Source organism: Platichthys flesus, chromosome 8 (genome assembly GCF_949316205.1).
Source record: "Platichthys flesus chromosome 8, fPlaFle2.1, whole genome shotgun sequence".
Classification (NCBI taxonomy): domain Eukaryota; kingdom Metazoa; phylum Chordata; class Actinopteri; order Pleuronectiformes; family Pleuronectidae; genus Platichthys; species Platichthys flesus.
Window position 1 is genome coordinate 10,743,771 of NC_084952.1, and position 17,050 is coordinate 10,760,820.

At 44.1% G+C, this 17,050-nt stretch overlaps 3 protein-coding genes across 6 annotated transcripts; 1 reads left to right on the forward strand and 2 right to left on the reverse strand.

Annotated features, from left to right (window-relative positions):
- Positions 1-1,039: 1,039 nt before the first annotated feature.
- slc25a51b (solute carrier family 25 member 51b) lies at positions 1,040-5,309 on the reverse strand. Its single transcript, XM_062393282.1, has 2 exons — positions 5,175-5,309; positions 1,040-3,541 (listed from the first exon to the last, which is right to left on the reverse strand). Exon 2 carries the CDS (start codon positions 3,470-3,472, stop codon positions 2,537-2,539), a length of 936 nt encoding a protein of 311 aa, XP_062249266.1. The 5' UTR covers positions 3,473-3,541; positions 5,175-5,309; the 3' UTR covers positions 1,040-2,536.
- Positions 1,336-12,992, forward strand: ints10 (integrator complex subunit 10). 4 transcript variants are annotated; one of them, XM_062393278.1, is made up of 19 exons: positions 1,336-1,549; positions 5,880-6,071; positions 6,196-6,263; positions 6,344-6,447; positions 7,034-7,173; positions 7,271-7,352; positions 7,443-7,589; positions 7,705-7,879; positions 8,534-8,703; positions 8,835-8,974; positions 9,100-9,253; positions 9,596-9,678; positions 9,830-9,985; positions 10,502-10,610; positions 10,949-11,028; positions 11,162-11,324; positions 11,446-11,539; positions 11,806-11,874; positions 12,410-12,992. In XM_062393278.1, exons 2-19 carry the CDS (start codon positions 5,943-5,945, stop codon positions 12,564-12,566), a joined length of 2,220 nt encoding a protein of 739 aa, XP_062249262.1. In that variant the 5' UTR covers positions 1,336-1,549; positions 5,880-5,942; the 3' UTR covers positions 12,567-12,992. The 4 variants fall into 4 exon arrangements, with proteins under 4 accessions (XP_062249262.1, XP_062249263.1, XP_062249264.1 ...); XM_062393279.1 differs by lacking the exon at positions 1,336-1,549 and having other exon boundaries at positions 5,420-6,071; positions 7,443-7,583; XM_062393280.1 differs by lacking the exons at positions 1,336-1,549; positions 11,806-11,874 and having other exon boundaries at positions 5,471-6,071.
- On the reverse strand, positions 12,904-16,922 carry tlr1 (toll-like receptor 1). Its single transcript, XM_062393277.1, has 2 exons — positions 16,679-16,922; positions 12,904-15,631 (listed from the first exon to the last, which is right to left on the reverse strand). The coding sequence occupies exon 2, from the start codon at positions 15,622-15,624 to the stop codon at positions 13,210-13,212; it is 2,415 nt and encodes an 804-aa protein (XP_062249261.1). The 5' UTR covers positions 15,625-15,631; positions 16,679-16,922; the 3' UTR covers positions 12,904-13,209.
- Between the last annotated feature and the right edge of the window lie 128 nt (positions 16,923-17,050).

Genomic DNA, 17,050 nt, shown 5'->3' on the forward strand with positions numbered 1-17,050 from the left:
ACCAACCAGAATCGTCTTTGTATTTTCTTGTTGAGAGCCATTTCTGCTTTGATGTTGTTTTACAGTTCTGGTTGAGGGACAGGGTTAGAGAAAGAAATATGGAAACATCTCACAATTTGAAGAAAATGAAAAAAGAAAATCTGAAACCAACCCCTCGATCCAGCTCTTCACCAAAATGTAACGGGTTCGTCCTTGTGTCATTATGCACCGCACCACAAACTTTCATGAAAATCAGTTGTGTAGATTCTGCGTCATCCTGCTAATATATGAGCTCCTTGGCAGGGAGACAATCGGCATCACTGTTCACACCCTCTCTTTAACGCTAATTGGTTAATAAGCATTACTGTGAGATTTCTGTTCTGCCGTGAGTTGCTGCACTTCACAAACAGTGTTTATCTGTCCATGTAACACTGCGGCCTGCTTCATTTTACCATCCCTCTCTCTCTCTCATTTGGTTCAGCAAGTGCCTCTAAAATATTTACACAGCGCCTGGCAGAGTCAGAGCGACGTTTCTACTCCTATTATTAAAATACATCCTTAAATAATGGATTTAAAAGTCAAAATCTTTATGGATTCGGCCAAGATGATCATCAGAGAGACGTTTTGTAAAAGTGGAGCGAGAACGTGGAGAGGCTTCGTGAGCACAGCCCTGACCCTGATCCAAAGTACCAATGTCAGATTGCCCTTAATCTGATCATCATCTGCAGCCTGACTTCTTGACACAGTAATCTAGAAAGTCGCACAACGCACTGTCGCACACGGAGAAAACGGTCTTGACAGTGTTACACCAACCACACAACCTACTGAAGTGTTTGTTCACTGTTCAGCTTGACTACAATACATCACTGTGTTGGTGATGCTGTTGTTATTGATCGCCAAGAAGGGAGATAGAGACATGATATAGTAAAGTATGACTCAGTCACACACAAGCCCTTGGGTTTCATGATGTAGTAAAATATTTGTCACACTCGTGACTTCTTACTCTTCAGGAAAATGTGAATGGCGACAAATTTCTCCGCATAAACACCCAGAGGACAAGTTCACGCCCAACATTTTAATAGGTTGATTATTGGAACAGTTAATTTGGTTGCAGTTATTTAATTTTGACAGTGAGTGAATTCTGTGTATCATGGAAAGTAGTGAATAGTATATTCACTACAGGTGTCCTGCTTTCAAAAACGTAGAGGAACATGAGGTTGTTACTTTCGAAGAGGAAATCCTGAAAAGATCTAAGAAAATGCAGTTGATTGTTGAGGGACAAAATAAAAAAAGGAAATGAAGAAATGGGTCAAGTGGTCCATTTACATGGCAGCTTGTGCTTTTTGTGCCACTGAACATTGCTCTCTGTCCCGCTCTTCTCTCGGCACCATTACCGCTCAGTCTCTCTCGGTGTCCTAGCAGCATGCCTTTCTTCTTCGGGCTGTCATACCCAGGGAGCACTGCCACGTGGTGACTGCAAGTCTACTCAAGCTTGAAATCTGAGCCCATTATGTCAACAGATGTTACTGACTGAGAGGAGCGCAAGCGTGAGAGGAGGAAACATAAAGAGGTGAGCAGAAGGAGAGGAGAGACGCCATGTATAAGAGAGATCGCATAAAATAAATATATTGAAGAGAAATCTGTTTAATTGTCAAAAAAAAAAATGGGTGATTTAAACTTGGATTATTTACAATAGATGAATCTCGGGTGAATATTATTTATTCTCTCTGCCAAAGAATTTGACAGGAAACAGACAGGATTTGCATGTAACTGTAAATTTTACTGACGTATACATCAACAGGGCACTTGTCAAAACTCAAATAACACACACGCCCTGCAAGTAACACTTTGGAAAATAAACAAGACCAACATGTCACATCGATGAATGAGGTGAAAAAGAACAAATAGTTTAAAATGGCCAGCCTGGACAGTGTTTCCAAGAACATGTACATCACGGATACCCACTGGCCTCACGAGTTCACCAACAGCCGACAGTAACGCACTGTATTACCTTGACACAATTCTTAGGTTTTATAATAGCCAGAAGCAAAGACGTGTTTGAGTTGAGAGGCAGAATTCAGGTTCATAGACAAAGTGCTCTTGGTGGAAGGAATTGTCAACAAGACACCACAGCACACAGCACATAGAAAGAAAGCAGCTTCTCTTACAAACACTTTATCCCGTCGTGGAACATTTGCGTGAAACTGTGGGGAAAAGAAAAAGCACGGGAGTTCAGTCTGCTCCGATCAAAGTTCGTACACAGAGCAAACAAGGGCATTTCAATTGGACCCTGGCACAGGTTTTGTTACAGGCGACAGAGTGCGTTCGGTTGAACTCTGAAATCAGTGACTGGTCACAATGGCAGGTGGTTATCTCACGCTGAGTGTTGGCCCCGGTCAGAAGTGCAACATCATTGCTGTCTTTTAGTTGTAGAAACTCCAGTCTCTCACAAAAACTGCTGGACAGCTAGTGCATTGGATTTACTTTACTACTTCCTGCACGCATTTCCCTTTAATTACGTTCTCTGTCTTTCCTTCTGTCATCTCCGATCCCCCTCTCATACGATCTTCAGCAGCAGCTCATAGGTGGCGTTGATGATCCCCCAGGAGAGGAGTGATCGGTGGTAATTGAGGTGAGCCCCTCTGTAGAGCATGGCCACGCTACCACCCCTCTCTCTCCACACTGTCAGCAGCACGTTTCTGCAGGACTGGAAGGGTCCACCAACCTGAGACTGGGCCCGGGACTTCACCACATTTAATGGATAGAACATGATGCCCAGGGCGGAACCCAGCACCCCTCCACACACAAAATCATTCACCAAGTGACCGACTCGGCTAGTGGCTTCTGGGAGCTGCTCTTTAATGGGCCCCCGGAGCCCAAAGAAGAGCATATTGCTAGGGCTGTTACGGAGGAGTATGGGCACGAGGCCCCGGTAGCACTCTCTGACACCATACTCAGTCAGAAGTGTCCGGAAGGTGTGGGCTGTGTTGTTGAAGCGGCCGTGGTGCCGATGGTCTTGAAGGAGAGTCTGCACACGCTCAAATGGCGTCAGGAGGGCCTCTGCGGTTCCTGCCAATGCTGCAGCAAAGCTTCGTGTGGCCAGCTCTGGCACACCACTGCTTTGAGCCCGGTCCAATAAGACCCGAGAGAAGTCCTCGTACAGGCCAAACATGATGGCCACTGTGGTGCTCTTCTGGAGCAGTGGGGGCAACAGGCCCCGGTAAAGATTCCTCAGCCCGTCCCTCTGGAGCTGCCGCACTGCCTCCGTGGCCAACACGCCGTGCAGTTGCTGGCGGAACAGCACCTTCTGGATAGGGAAGGTCACCATGATATTGGTAAAAGCTGCAATGGAGCCACAGACATAGTGCTTCCCTTGATGGCCCAGTGTAGCACTCAGAGCCCCAGTAGGCATCAGGGAGCGGCCTCCTTTAGAGAGGGCCGTCTGGGGCTGAGGTGTCCGGGCTGACTCCGAGTCCATGGTGCTAACAGCCATGGGAGTCTCAATGCACCACAGCCTGATTCTCCAGCATCACGTCAACAGCCCGCTCTGTAAAATTTGCACCTGTGTGTGTGAGAGAGAAAATATCAGATACATACACTCATTACGTTGTTTTTTTTTAATGTATTTTACCTCAACCAAGGTGGTTATGTTTTCATCTGTGTTTTCATCAGAGGCCGAATCCAGGAGGTTTTTGGTTTCACTTTCTTTAAAAATGTGATTTTGCACATTTTTATAGGATTCTCCGAGAATACTTAATGGATCTTCATAGAAATTGCACAAGCAGATTGAACCATTTACTTCCTGCTTTATACTTTGTACAAAAAGACTGCCCCCACTGGCAACAGATAAGAGCTGTTACACAACTCAATGTGTTCACACGTGTCAGCCATGTCATGGTGTGGTAGAGCACAGCTACAAGTGACAGAAGACACCACCTTTAACAATTTAATGTACATCACTAAACAATGCAAATTGAGTATGATGGTGTTTTATGAAAAAGTTATTTTTGAGGTAACAGAAAAAACCTAGTGGCAAAAACTCATGCATACAACAGCAATAATTAATCTCTGCTCAGATTAAAGCTAGACTATTCCGAAATCAAACGCAAGTGTGTAAATACACCAAGTACATAAAGAAAGTTCTCGGGGAGTTCTCTTAATATAGAGTGAGGAGGAGACAGTGGTGTCAAATCTGTGAGGTCATTAAAAGGTCGCAGGACGTCAACCAAAATATCTCTTCAAGAATTCCTACACAAAGTTTCAAGTGAGTATGACCAAACCTGAATGAATGACTTCTGATGTGTAGGGGCCTTTGTGGAATTTACAAGTCGCCACATTTACATAAAGTATTTAGGAGGTACTGCTATTATAGTTACATGTTGTGAGACTCGAGTGAGGAAATTGCTTAACCACACTACATTTGCCAGATTACATTCACAGTTACTTTGCAGAAGAAGTGTTTTAAAAGAACATACAAGTCAATAAAACATTCCTGAACTGTTACAACTCCTCAGTACACAAGTACTCTGTTGATCACTTGCATTATTGAAACTTACAAGTGTATACAAGCGTTGTATGTATACTACAGTTGTTCCTTTAGATAGTAGAGTCTGAATAATGATTTCACCACAGTTTGAATGAAATCAAGAGTTTTTCCATTGTGGAAACAGCTTCCAAATAAATAGTTGACAGAACACGCCCTCTGCGTGCTGCTTCCTGGTCTCTCGGGCGCGCCGTGGCTGGCTGTCAGTCAGTCAGTCAGTCAGTGTGTTCATACACACCGAAAAGCCCTGATATCACTTACAATGACACAAGCTACACAAAAAGTAATCGAATGTATGAGTAGTTAAAGATCCAGCCTGGCACCTCGGGCTAGCATGTTTAGCTCAATAGCTACACACACGAATACTTGGTTAGTTAGCCACCATAGCTAGCGCGACAGTGCTGGGGCCTGTTAGGTTGTGATAGCACCACTCGAGTCAGATGAATGTTTACGTGAATGACAGAGGGGCTGACGTGGGACGTGATGCCACCATGCTAGAGAGAGAAAAACATTAGCATGCTATGTGGCTAACATTCGAAACGGGACCAGCCCTGGTTCTCTGACTGATGATCGAAGACGAATCTGAAAGCGAAACAGCGTCCCGCGGTGTTTTGGGGTCAAACAAGCGACGGACCCGTAAAGTGGTGTTTACCTGCTGTGTGTACCAGTGGCTGTCCTTGCCCCGGGCGAGTGTTATTGTGTGTGAAGCGAACCACAACTGTCTGTAGGTCGTGTCTGCGGATCCAACGACAGGTGACCGCAGCAGGAAAGCGTTGGCGCATGCGCAGATAGCAGAGTACATGGATGAGGGAGGTAGCCGGATTCATGGGAGGTCGTTTCACATGTAAATACTCAGTCCGCTGTAATGTACGAGTCGAGCAGTGGATGGTGTGAGCTGCTGAATCACATCAGAGTTGTAGACGCACAGTGTGGATCAAGTAAAACGGCCAGAAACAAGCAGTTCCGCGTTGTTGTGATGCTACCAGCTAAACACTAGCCGTAAAGCAGGACGTGGTCGATTTTACGACTACGGTGTGACATTATCACATCGCCAGGAGGAACTGTGTCGGTATATGAAGATGTTTGTGTGAATGAGAACAACGTCAGGTCTTTCAGCCTATATGGTTTGTTCCATATGTTTGTTATACGTGAATAAGATACTTGTGTAAAAGATTGAGAGCGCCGGTTGGTGAACGTTTTTAGCAAAGATGTGCACAGACAGACCTATGCAGAGCTAACTAGCTAGCTTCTGCTAGTTAGCCGTATTGTGGCACTTTGGCACAGAGACGCTGTGCAAGCGCAACGAAAAACACGTCTACCCTGGTTTGAGTACACAACCGTATGTGTTAAACTACAGCCTGAGCTGCGTGTGTGAGGTTCGTCTGACGTCTCCGGCTGTGAAGGCTTGATTCATGTAAACATGTCAGCGCAAAAAGACTGCGAGTTTCTGGTGAGAAGAGCCCGGGAGCTGGTGTCTGATGATCCGTGCGCGGCCAAAGCCTGGCTCATCACAGCCAGGACCCTGTACCCTGCAGACTTCAACATACAGGTAACACTACGCTTCTCCTCTATAAATCACTGATCCTACTACCAGCTCAGCTGCACGTATTCCTCTAGATGTCTCTGCACTGTCACATGTTCAAATTATGAGGATCCTCTGTTTGGTTTCACAGTATGAAATGTACAGCATTGAACGCAATGCAGAGAGGACCGCCTCTGCAGGGAGACTCCTGTATGACATGTGAGTTCCGGTGTGATTTATCCATGTAAGTGTCCCTTCCATGCCTGTGCTCAGTGGCTAATGACTCCTCCATCCTTCAGGTTCATCAACTTTCCAGATCAACCCACTGTGTGGCGGGAGATCAGTGTCATCACAGCTGCCCTACGCGGTGACTCTCAGGACAAGCATGCACAGTTTCTCCGAGGTGAGAGGAGTTCAACTCCGTCACACCACATGAAAACAGTGTATATCGTCACCGTGAGAGGTTTGATAATGATCCTGTTCACTCTGGGTATTAACATCCTTCCTGAGTGATTGGATCACAAGTGGCCGGCGCCAAGTACAGGTCTGAATGCCCCCAAATGAGTCCCGAGCACACCCTGAGATCTTATCACTCACATCCCATTCGGAGGTGGTCTGTGACATGCCATGGCCACCATCTCAATTTGTTAAATTGGTATAATTTGTCTTCATTGTAGAAATGCACAAGATTCATTCAGCCCCTCCTGTCTCCTTACTCTCTCCATCTCTCGATCTTGCTCGCTGGCACAAAAATGACATTGGACACAGCTGTAAACTCATTTGGACTTAGCAAACACAACTGCCATACGTATGTATTTGCATATAGAACTGGGAAGTGAGATCCAATCACAGGAGAAGTCACAAGAGAAGCTTTCAGAAAGCATATTGACCAGGTGTGAACCGGGTCAGTTAAGTGTGGGAGGCCATGTCGGGTGGAGCAATCACAAGATCGTCCATTTTTATCTCTATTCATGTGTGTGTCGTCCCAGGACTTTTTGAGACACTTCCCGGCCGTGTGCAGTGTGAAATGCTCCTGAAAGCCACCGAGCAGTGTTTCAACACTTTGGAGAAGGCAGAAATGCTGCTGCTTCTTCTGAAGCGCTTTCCTGAGTCTGTGGTCCAACACGGGGTAAATATAAATATGGAAACTCTTCAATTTTGACCTTTTGAGCTGAGATTAAATCAACATTGAACAGTCAATACTAACCATCTGCTGTATTTTTTAGGTCAATTTAGGAGAGACGCTGCTGGAGGCGGAGGTGTCAGAGAATGTGGAGACTCCCGTCAACTGCTTCAGAAAACTGTTTGGTCAGTGAAACACATGTTTAAAACCGGTTGCTACTGATTCATTTGAAAACGAAAATACTCATGCTATATGCATATGTTTTACTATTACAGTGTGTGATGTCCTCCCTTTGGTCATTAACAACATGGACATGCGCTTGCCGGCCAGCCTGATGCAGAAATACATGCTGAAAGCAGCTGAATTCTATATTGGTTATGTTACCCGTGGACCCTCACCTGATGTACAGATACAGGGTAAGGGTAAGACATTTTCCTTGTGATAACCCAGTGTGATCATTTCTAATATTGCAATTTATACTTGAAAGTTTTTGTAAAATTTGTGTTCATTCTTTCATTCTCTGCTCTTTCTTTTCAGGCTCTCAAGAAGCTGGATCACTGAAGTCACCCAACATGTCCCGTGGCTCCCAGCGCCATGTGATTGACGGCCTTTCTGAAAAGTCTTCAGTGGTAGCAGAGCCTTGGGAGCGGCTGTTGGATATCCTCGCTGTGGTTGGAGCTCGCTGCGAGTGGCAGGGAGACAAGGGACAGAGGTGCTCTTTCACTCTGCCTGTCAGTCACTCACTTCTGTACTTGAGGGTTGTTTAGCCAACATGAATGCAGCCTAATACAGCAGCTCTGGAATTCATTCTACATTCACTACTGGTATAATAATCAGTTTTTGTTTTAAAGTCCATTACTCAGAAGCAGAGACAGCCCAGAATATATAATTATGAAATATATTTAAAAGGCAGTGGATATGTTTCAGTATGGTAGTATAATAGATAGTAGTGTAGGAATTCTAGAAAATGTGCAAATAGTAATAATCCAATTAAATTAAACCATTTATTACGTTGATGTTATGAAATAAAAACCTAGACACCATCTTGTAGTGGGTCGTTCACCCATATTTCAACTAAAGCCTTCATTTTGATTCTAATTACACACATATAAAGTTTATCTTCACTATATCTTGTATGTGATGCTGTCATGATGACAGAATCGTTCCACATACACACACAAGCAAACACACTTACTAGAAGAGCTTCAAACTGCCTCATCCCCTCCACAGTAGCTGTCTCCAGGACGACATTTTGCCGTGATCACATACAACAACCTTCATTGTCAAAATAACACTACTAGCTATGGCGGCAAATAATCAAAGTATTTGTTGTGTCTTTGTTTTTGCGTGTATGTGTTTGTACTAGGACTTATGTGGACATGCTGCTGAGGGTGAAGGAGTTGTGTCGCTACCTTCCTAGTCTGGAAGGAGAGACTCGGTCCCGCTGCTGCAGCCAAGTGGTCATCTGTGCGGCACTCGTCCTCTTCCGCAGCGCCTTTCTCTACGTCTCATCTGTACAGCCTGCACTGTTCCAAGGTCAGCCGCCGTTCATGCAAGCACAAACATTTCCCTGTTTGCTCTTTTTACTCTATTTCCTCTGGTTATGCCCCTCTGTTGTGTTTTCTATCAAAGGTTCAATAATCAAATGATGTGTTTATGTTTGGCAGCCATGAATGCGCTGAGTTCGGGGCCATGGATCCTTGTAGAGGACTTGAGTTCGGTGTATAATGATTTGGAGCTGGAGAGGGGAGCTGTGAAACATGCACACAAGAAACGCAAACTGGCCGATGGGAGAGAGAAGACCATGGTGAGATTAGATGTAGTTTTGTGAAAAGCCAAAGACGGATCACTTTCACAAAGAGGTTATAGTATGCATCTATTTTCATGTCATTTGCATTGTGTCACCATGCATATGTTTGTGTGTCACTGTAGAGCTCCGATGACGAGGAAGGGTTGGGAAAAGGCCGCGGTCGACACATCATAGTAACCAAGACTGAGATGCCCAGCTGGTCAGAGACTCTGGAGAGCTTCCGCACAGCGAGGGAGAGCTGGGATCTACTTCACTCCCATGACGGCCTGGAAACTGGTAAACACCTAATGTGTGTTTTTTGTTTGTGTTTACACATCCATGCAGGGTCCAGTCACCCTGTCAAGGTGTCATAAGGTGGCAACCACAACAAATTCAACAACAGATGCAGACGTTTTCTCTCTGTTTTTAGATGTTTACTACTGTGATATATTCTCTCTTTGCAATTCTGTCTCTAAAATGTCTCTTTACCTAGCCGCTCCTTTTAAAATACAAAAAACAGGAAAACAGCACAAAATGCAAATGCTCTGCAGTGTTGTAATGAAATATCATAAAATGAAGAGCACCAGAACATTCATGACTACAACATGAATAATTTAACTGTTTGTGTAATTTTGACAGAGTTCAAGAAGATCTGTGCCTCTTGGAAGACAGACAGCTGGTTATGGTTCAGAATATTCCTCACTGACATGATCATATATCAGGCAAGAAAATCATACACTGTTTTCTGTTTGTGAAAAACATCTACTGCATCTGTTATATATTTGTTCTAATTTTATATCACTTTATTTGTCACTGCGGGGAAATGCAGCAACATGTTTTTGCAATGGTTTCTCTCTCTCCCTCCCTCTTCAGGGACAGTACCGTAAGGCCCTCTCTAGCCTGCACCAGATGGCTGCAGTGCTGCAGCCTCAGCCAGGGCAGCAGAGCCCCTCGGGTCAGGTCAGTCTGGAGCAACACAGGGCCCTCATACAGCAGGCCTCCTGCCACTACGCACTGGGAGAGTACAGGGTAAACACACACACACGCACACACGTTGTTGGAAAATTCCATTTTATATCTATTAAATGCACAGCTTACCCAAAATACATTATATTACACTTCAAATTGCACAGAAATTCTGATAATATAGCATCTCAATTAAAATGATTTAAATTCACTTCATCACTTTCATTCACTTCATCACTGAGCTGTTGTTCTAATAATGTTTATACTGTTTCTCATACTTTATTGTTATGTTCATATTTGAGGACATATTTTAGGTTCAGTACATTCTAACACCTGCTGTATATGGCACAAAAACCTGATTCTCTTCGGACCATGCATAAAAAATATTTGCATAACATTAACTGGCCTGCAGGTGGCCTTATAGTCCCGATATTTGCAATTAACTTGTCATTGTCAACATTTTGTCATCTGATTTTTCATTAATTTAGTGTTTTACCAGATTTGTAATTTAGGTGCAACTATGAAGTCTTTAAAATGTTCATAAGTTTTACCCGAAATGTGCACATATCTGTTGATCAGTTGGCCTGTGAGAAGCTGCTCGATGTTGTGGGTGGGCTGAGTCCCCCAAACCAAGAACCATCAAAGACCCCAGAAGATCAAGGGAGAGTCAAGGCCAAAATGAGGAAAGGTAAACACTTACCGGTTTTGTAAATCAATGGTCATGTTCCAATTCTAACTTGTGAACAGCTTTTACAAACTGATGTTTAATTAAGTTTTTGTTTTGAGCGTAAAATTGATACATATTTTCATTTTTTATATTTTACAATTGTATGATAATAAATTTTTGTGATTCAATACTACTATAATACAATGATTTCAGTTGAACTGGGTGTTCTGCAAATTTGTAGTAACAACCTTTAATCCCTCAATGATTTTAGATACAGAAGTCAAAAATAGTGACACTGATTATCGAGTGACACAGTTATTTGTTGCCAGATAATTCTATAATTTTCCCCCCATAACTAGGCAATGACCTGCGATTGCTGCCCTGCACCAGCAAAGCTGTGTTACCTTTCGGTCTCCAGCTCATGCTCGCCTGCTTCAAGGTGCCTACTCTACGTCTGTGGAGTTTATGATTTCTTTAGTTTTATTCTGGTAACGTATGCACTATTTGTGCTCGTGCATTTTTTGATACGTGTACATTTAAATCTTGTTCTTTGTCTCTTTTTGTCCGATCAGCTCCGGGCCTTCACAGACAATCGTGACGACCTGTCCCTCGGCCACGTGGTGGTGCTCCTGCAGCAGGACTGGCCACACGGGGAGATGCTGTTTTTAAAGGCAGTGGATAAAATCTGTCAGCAAGGCGGTTTGCAGTATGAGAATTTCTTCAACTATGTCACCAGTATCCTTTAATTGTAACTACTCTACAACTACTAGAATGGATTTATAAATAGCACATATACACTAATAATATGTGGTCTCGTCTTGGATGTTAGTTTCCATGAGCTCATGACTCTTGCCAGATATTGACATGCTGGAGGAGTTTGCATACCTGCGCACTCCAGAGGGAGGTAGAATTCAGCTGGAGCTGCTGCCCAATCAGGGAATGCTGATCAAGTAAGAGCCTCGCAGACACATTCCAGCTGGCATCGTGACTCTGCACACTCCCGTTCTGTTGTGTTTATGATCTAAGTAGACATGGCCTGTGGGGAAGTTTGTTACTTAGAAATGAAACTGTTGGTATCGGAGCAGGCATTTTCAACAAAAGGGGTTTACAGTTAAATAAAGCATCTTTCAAGCTCCTTCATTCAATGCTGTAGAAAGTTAAGACTCTTGAATGCACCCTCACTGACTGAGAGTTGTTGAATGTTGCTCTCCCTCAGGAACCCTAGTCCCGCCTTGGGGGTGGAGTTAAACACCCTACTGCTACAAGGGGTGCAGGCGATGGACAGGTACCCCAGGCCCCTCGTCACAGAGTCCCTCATTCCTCCCCCACACCAGTCACCCTTCCTTCATTTCCCAACCTCAAGGCTTGTCATCCCCCCCAGTTTTGGTTTGGGCCTGTCATTTTACATCAAGAGTTAGACGTTCTTTGATTTCCTGTCGGCGTCTGTTTATTTGAGCCATTGCTCGTCTTTCTGTGGTCATTACTGTTGTCGATGTTGTTATAGTTGTTACACAAGGATTATGTTGGTCTTTTTGTACGGCTGATTTAGTTTTTTTGCTTTTCATGACACTTGGTAACATTTCATTTGTGGACATGTTTTATGTGATTTTTATTTATGACTGTGAAAGATTTGTTGTATAATAATCTGGACTGGTTGATGAGCGTGAAAGAAAAAATGTAGCATTTTGTCTTCATGACTTTGTCTTTACTGCATAGGTCACATTTCTGTGTCTGTGACAAATCAGCTCATAAGAATACATTTCTGACCAGGTGTATGATTGTGTTCATCTTTTTTCTTTTCATCATTTTCACTTCTACAGACACCACACGGTGACGCGGGGAATCACCAAAGGAGTGAAAGAGGACTTCCGTCTGGCCATGGAGCGGCAGGTGTCGCGTTGTGGGGAGAACCTCCTGAGCGTGCTTCACCGTTTCTGCATCAATGAAAAAATCATGATCATCCAGTCTCTTCCTTGACTCCTGGACTGTGACATTTGAATCTGTTCGTAACAGATATTCAGGACACAGATTTAATGCAGCTGGACTGACCTCGTGACCTTAGCAGCTGTGGATGCTGTCGCTACAAAAGGATCACATCTACAAAACATCACTTTTAGCTCTCGTCTTTTTCATCTTTAATTGTACATGAAAAGTTGTCTTGCCTTAAAAGTGGATCTATCTTTTCAAAAGCAGTATGTGCATCGTTTTCCTTTTTACCACAGTATGTGCTTTTAACCACATTTGAAGTGGTTTAATCATATTGTGATATTTTCTGGATGTCAGTGTTGATAAAAGAATCACGTGGTTTTTGATATTCTCTGTTAATGTTTATTGTTTTTGTTACAAACCTGATCAACTTGTTAGTTTATGTAAATGTCAACATTAAATGTCATTTAAATTGTTCCAAGGAGTTAGCATGTGATGTGACTAAATGATTTAAATCATACACTTAAAACAACAGTTTGTCTTCAGCTCGCAGAACAAGCAAGTACAAAAAAACAAATCAGTGTCCCCTTTGCTCCTACGATTTTACTCCTATGTTCCCTCTAGCGAACTTCCTCTGCCACTTTCATACTTCTTCTTGCAACTTCCTTTTCCTCTTTTACTCTGCCCTGTGCAGTCACTCCTCTGTCTCTGTGACCGGTGCGTTGGGCAGGTCTGCCTGTAGAGCAGCTCTGAGGTTCACCCAGAACAGCCTATGCTTGGCCCTGTCCTGTGGCCACTCCAAGTAGGTGTGCCGGCCCATCATGGCCTTCAGCTGATAGTACTTGGATGGGATCGTGTATTGAGGCAGAGGCTCTAGCAGAACCAGCACAATGCCGTCAGATCCGCGGGAAAGGCGCTGGTGGCTGGCAAAGTACAGTTCGTAATGGCACCAGTCGCTCTTGACAAAGTGAGCCGAGAGCACAAACAGGGAGCGCCTGCTTTTCTCCACGCAGCCGAGGATGTTCTCCACAACTGTCTTTCCTGGCACAAAATGTTTCTCATGAAGGCAGACTCGGAGGCCTCCTGCAGGACCTTCAAGGTTGGGAAGGAGGGAGTCGTGCACCCAGTCGGTGTCGTGCTGGCTGTAAGACACAAAAGCATGAAACTCGACGCCAATCAGGTCCTCAGGTCGGACTTGTCTTGTTCTGGCACGATGTTTGGCTCTGGTCCACTGCCAGATCATGCCCATGTACCAGGGAATGTCTAAACGGTGGCACAGGGTCATAACTACCAAAATCACTACCACTGCTGGGCACAAGATGGTGGCTGCCAGGATGCCAACATTGCAGGTGATCTCTGGAATCCAGATTTCTTTCAAGATGGTGTCTCGCACGTCCTCTGGGTAGGTGCAGTAATACGCCCCTGGCCAGCTCAATAATTCAATCCCTCTGTGACTGCTCTTCCTTTCAGATTCGATGCCAAGTTTTATGAAACTCCTCAGAGCGCAGGTGCAGGTGAAGGGGTTGTAGCTGACGTCCAGGGTTCTCAGCTCGGGGCAGGTCTCCAGCCTGTTCACAGACGGGGCGTGGAGGGAATTTGACCTGAGCAGAAGCTCGTTCAGATTAGGGAAACCGTCACACACCGGCAGGTCCCGCAGCCGGTTGGCGATCAGATTCAGAGATTTCAGGCTTACCATTTTTAAGATGGATGACGACACCACAGAAACCTGGTTGTTCTGGAGGTCCAGCGTCTCTGTTCCTTTTGGTAGACATTTGAAAACAGAGTCTGTGAGACGGTTGGAGGACAGAGTCATATTGGTGATGTTCGCTGGCCACACGCACTCCTCTATACCCTCGTAATAGAGGGAGTTGAGGCCGAGGTCAAGATGCTGCAGTGACGTCATGTGTTGCATGCGTTTGCTCAGCAGCCGGAGACTCTTGAGATTGTTGCTGACCAGAATCAGTTTTCTCACGTTACTGAGAGTCTGACACTCAAGAGTTTGCTGTTCCTCCACCATGGAGAAGATGGTGTCCGATAAAGCACAGTAGGAGAAATCCAGCTGGAGCATTGGACTCTGTGACTTTGGGCAGGTCATGTGTATGATTGGAGACTCTGTGACTGAGAAACTCTCCACAGGCATATTGATGAAGAAGTTGTATACGGCCTCCTGTGAGAAAAAGAAAGACGTCACCACAATCCTTCTACTCGAAAGGGATTTCATTCTCGACTTCTGGGTCACGTCAGTGTCTACATAAGGCAGATTATACAGGCTCACATCAGAGCTGTCCAAATGGGTGATAGAAGTTTGCAGAATCACATTGATAAACTGAGTTAAGTCGAACCATTTGATTGATATGTTGGTGAGATAAAGACGAGAAGTACGGATTTCTACCCTCTGGCTAAGCTGCTCAGTAAGTTCCCTGTAGCCACCGCTCAAATTTGTCAACTCCACTTCGTCAAAGAATGACAGAGCATCAGAATACAGGCCACGGTCCACAATCTTACTGGTGGAGGCCATCTGAAGCCTTTGAGCGTGAACGTCCTTCAGGCTGCCTGCCTCATAACCCAGCTCATCACCCAGACAAAGTGTCAGCTTTTGCAGTTTCCTTTCAGCGATGCTCTTGAAATCACCCACACTGATGTTTTCTGCCGCAAGTGCCAATCTCTCCAGTTTCGCCAGAGAACGGAAAGAATCCCCCAGTGTCATTGTGCCGAACGAGTTCCAGGTCAGATCCAACAACAGGAGATTTCCTGTGTGCAGGAGGTACTGCTGAACCGACAGGTTCCTCAGCCTGTTGTGGGACAGGTCCAGATCCTCCAGGAGTGGAGTGTCGAGGAACGTCCCTGGATCTATCCCCTCCAGACTGTTCCACGACACATTCAGGCGCCTCAGGAGAGTGGTGTTTTTAAAGTCTCCTTGGTGAAGTTGCCGTATGTGGTTGTGTGACAGATCTAAAAACTCAACCCCCGGTGGCAGGTCCCTGGGGACAGAGGGGAGGTTCTGGGACGAGCGGTCCACGCTGCTGTCAGGTGATGTGGCGAGTGAGGTGAGCTGCTGGAGTCCCGCCAACATGAGTGCCGCCCAGAGGGCCTCAGTCATCGGCCTCATTATTTCCCTGGACAACAGTTAGGAGATAAATCAGTGTTATCGTTGATCATCTCACAGACTTTATGTGAAATTATTGTTTTTTCTTCCCTCATGTGACCTGCGGCATCTTCTGCTTGGACATAAAAAGGAAGTCTTTTCTTTGAGAATAAACTGTCAGTGATAAATTTAGAATTATGCTCTTCCCCCTCTGAAACACATATCACAAATGTAAGTTTCCCTTGTGGGCCATGGGTTTTATTTTATAAAGATTCATCAATAAATTCCTGTTTGAATTGGAGGGATCAGCATTGTTTTTGATAACTGAATCCAACTTATATTTATATCATATATATATATTTATTATATATTTGGATATTATTGCTCCCCTAGAGAAAAGCTATTTCATATACAAATTGATAATTTAAGAGAAACGAACATTTCTATCAATAGCTTCCATGTCATGTGACCCACTGACTCCAAACTAGTGCAAAAATAGTATTGCTACCCTAGACAAACAGAACACAACTAATTTGCTTTTTAGATTTTATTCCTTCTGATATTTCACAAAATCATATTTTCTTTCCAATAGCTTCTATGTCATGTGAACCACTAACTGTAATCTAATACTGAATTATATTATTACCCAGGACATAGTGTTTTTATCTACTTGATATGGAAACTAAGTAAGCAATGTTATTTGGTGTAAAAGTTATTTTACTATGGCTCTGTTCTGTCAAAGGAAGAATTGTTGCTGTTTTTAAATATGACCAACAGGGAGCAGCACTGCGTTTATCACTATTGTGGCCCCTTGCTCAAGAGGTTTCAAACGCTTCCCACAAATTGGTGTAATAACAGTTTGAACCATTATGATTTAAAAACCTCAACCTGTCGTCTGCATGTGGGCTTTTTAAGACTCTGCTATATATTACAAGAGGACAGGTCAGTTTTAAGAGACTATACGCTGGTAAAATTCAAATGTATTTATCTATTGTTGTTATTATTATTAATAATAATAAAATCATAAAAACTATATTTACAACAGTTTAATACAGAGAAAAACCAAAAGGGCACTAACCTGTACTGAGTTCAGATGGATTTTTCGGCCGTGTTTATAGTTTGTCGAGAGTGTAATTAGTCGCTATAGTTTCAGCAGGTGCAAATCTGTGCTAATGTTTTCAAGTCCAGAGAAATGTCAGTTGCAGAGGTTCAAAATCAAAAAGGGTGGAAAATAAAAACTGAGTAAAAAGACCAACTGCAGGGGGGGGAAGTGCATCTGCTCTTCGCGCTCTGCTGCTGTTACAGTGCATATCAACGCTGAGGGTGACAGACACAGAAATGAAAGCAGTTCTCAGACCAATCACAGATTTCACTCTCCTACATCCTCTATTTACTTCCCCTAAATCTGCCCTCAGAGAAAGGATCTACCGTTCTCGTGATGAGATACACG

Bases quoted from the DNA above. Each gene is read 5' to 3' on its own strand.
- slc25a51b (XM_062393282.1), bottom strand. From the start codon at position 3,472: ATGGCTGTTAGCACCATGGACTCGGAGTCAGCCCGGACACCTCAGCCC.
- ints10 (XM_062393278.1), top strand. From the start codon at position 5,943: ATGTCAGCGCAAAAAGACTGCGAGTTTCTGGTGAGAAGAGCCCGGGAG. The intron at 8,704-8,834 runs GTCAGCCGCCGT...TATGTTTGGCAG, and splicing joins ACAGCCTGCACTGTTCCAAG to CCATGAATGCGCTGAGTTCG. The intron at 11,540-11,805 runs GTAAGAGCCTCG...GCTCTCCCTCAG, and splicing joins AATCAGGGAATGCTGATCAA to GAACCCTAGTCCCGCCTTGG.
- tlr1 (XM_062393277.1), bottom strand. From the start codon at position 15,624: ATGAGGCCGATGACTGAGGCCCTCTGGGCGGCACTCATGTTGGCGGGA.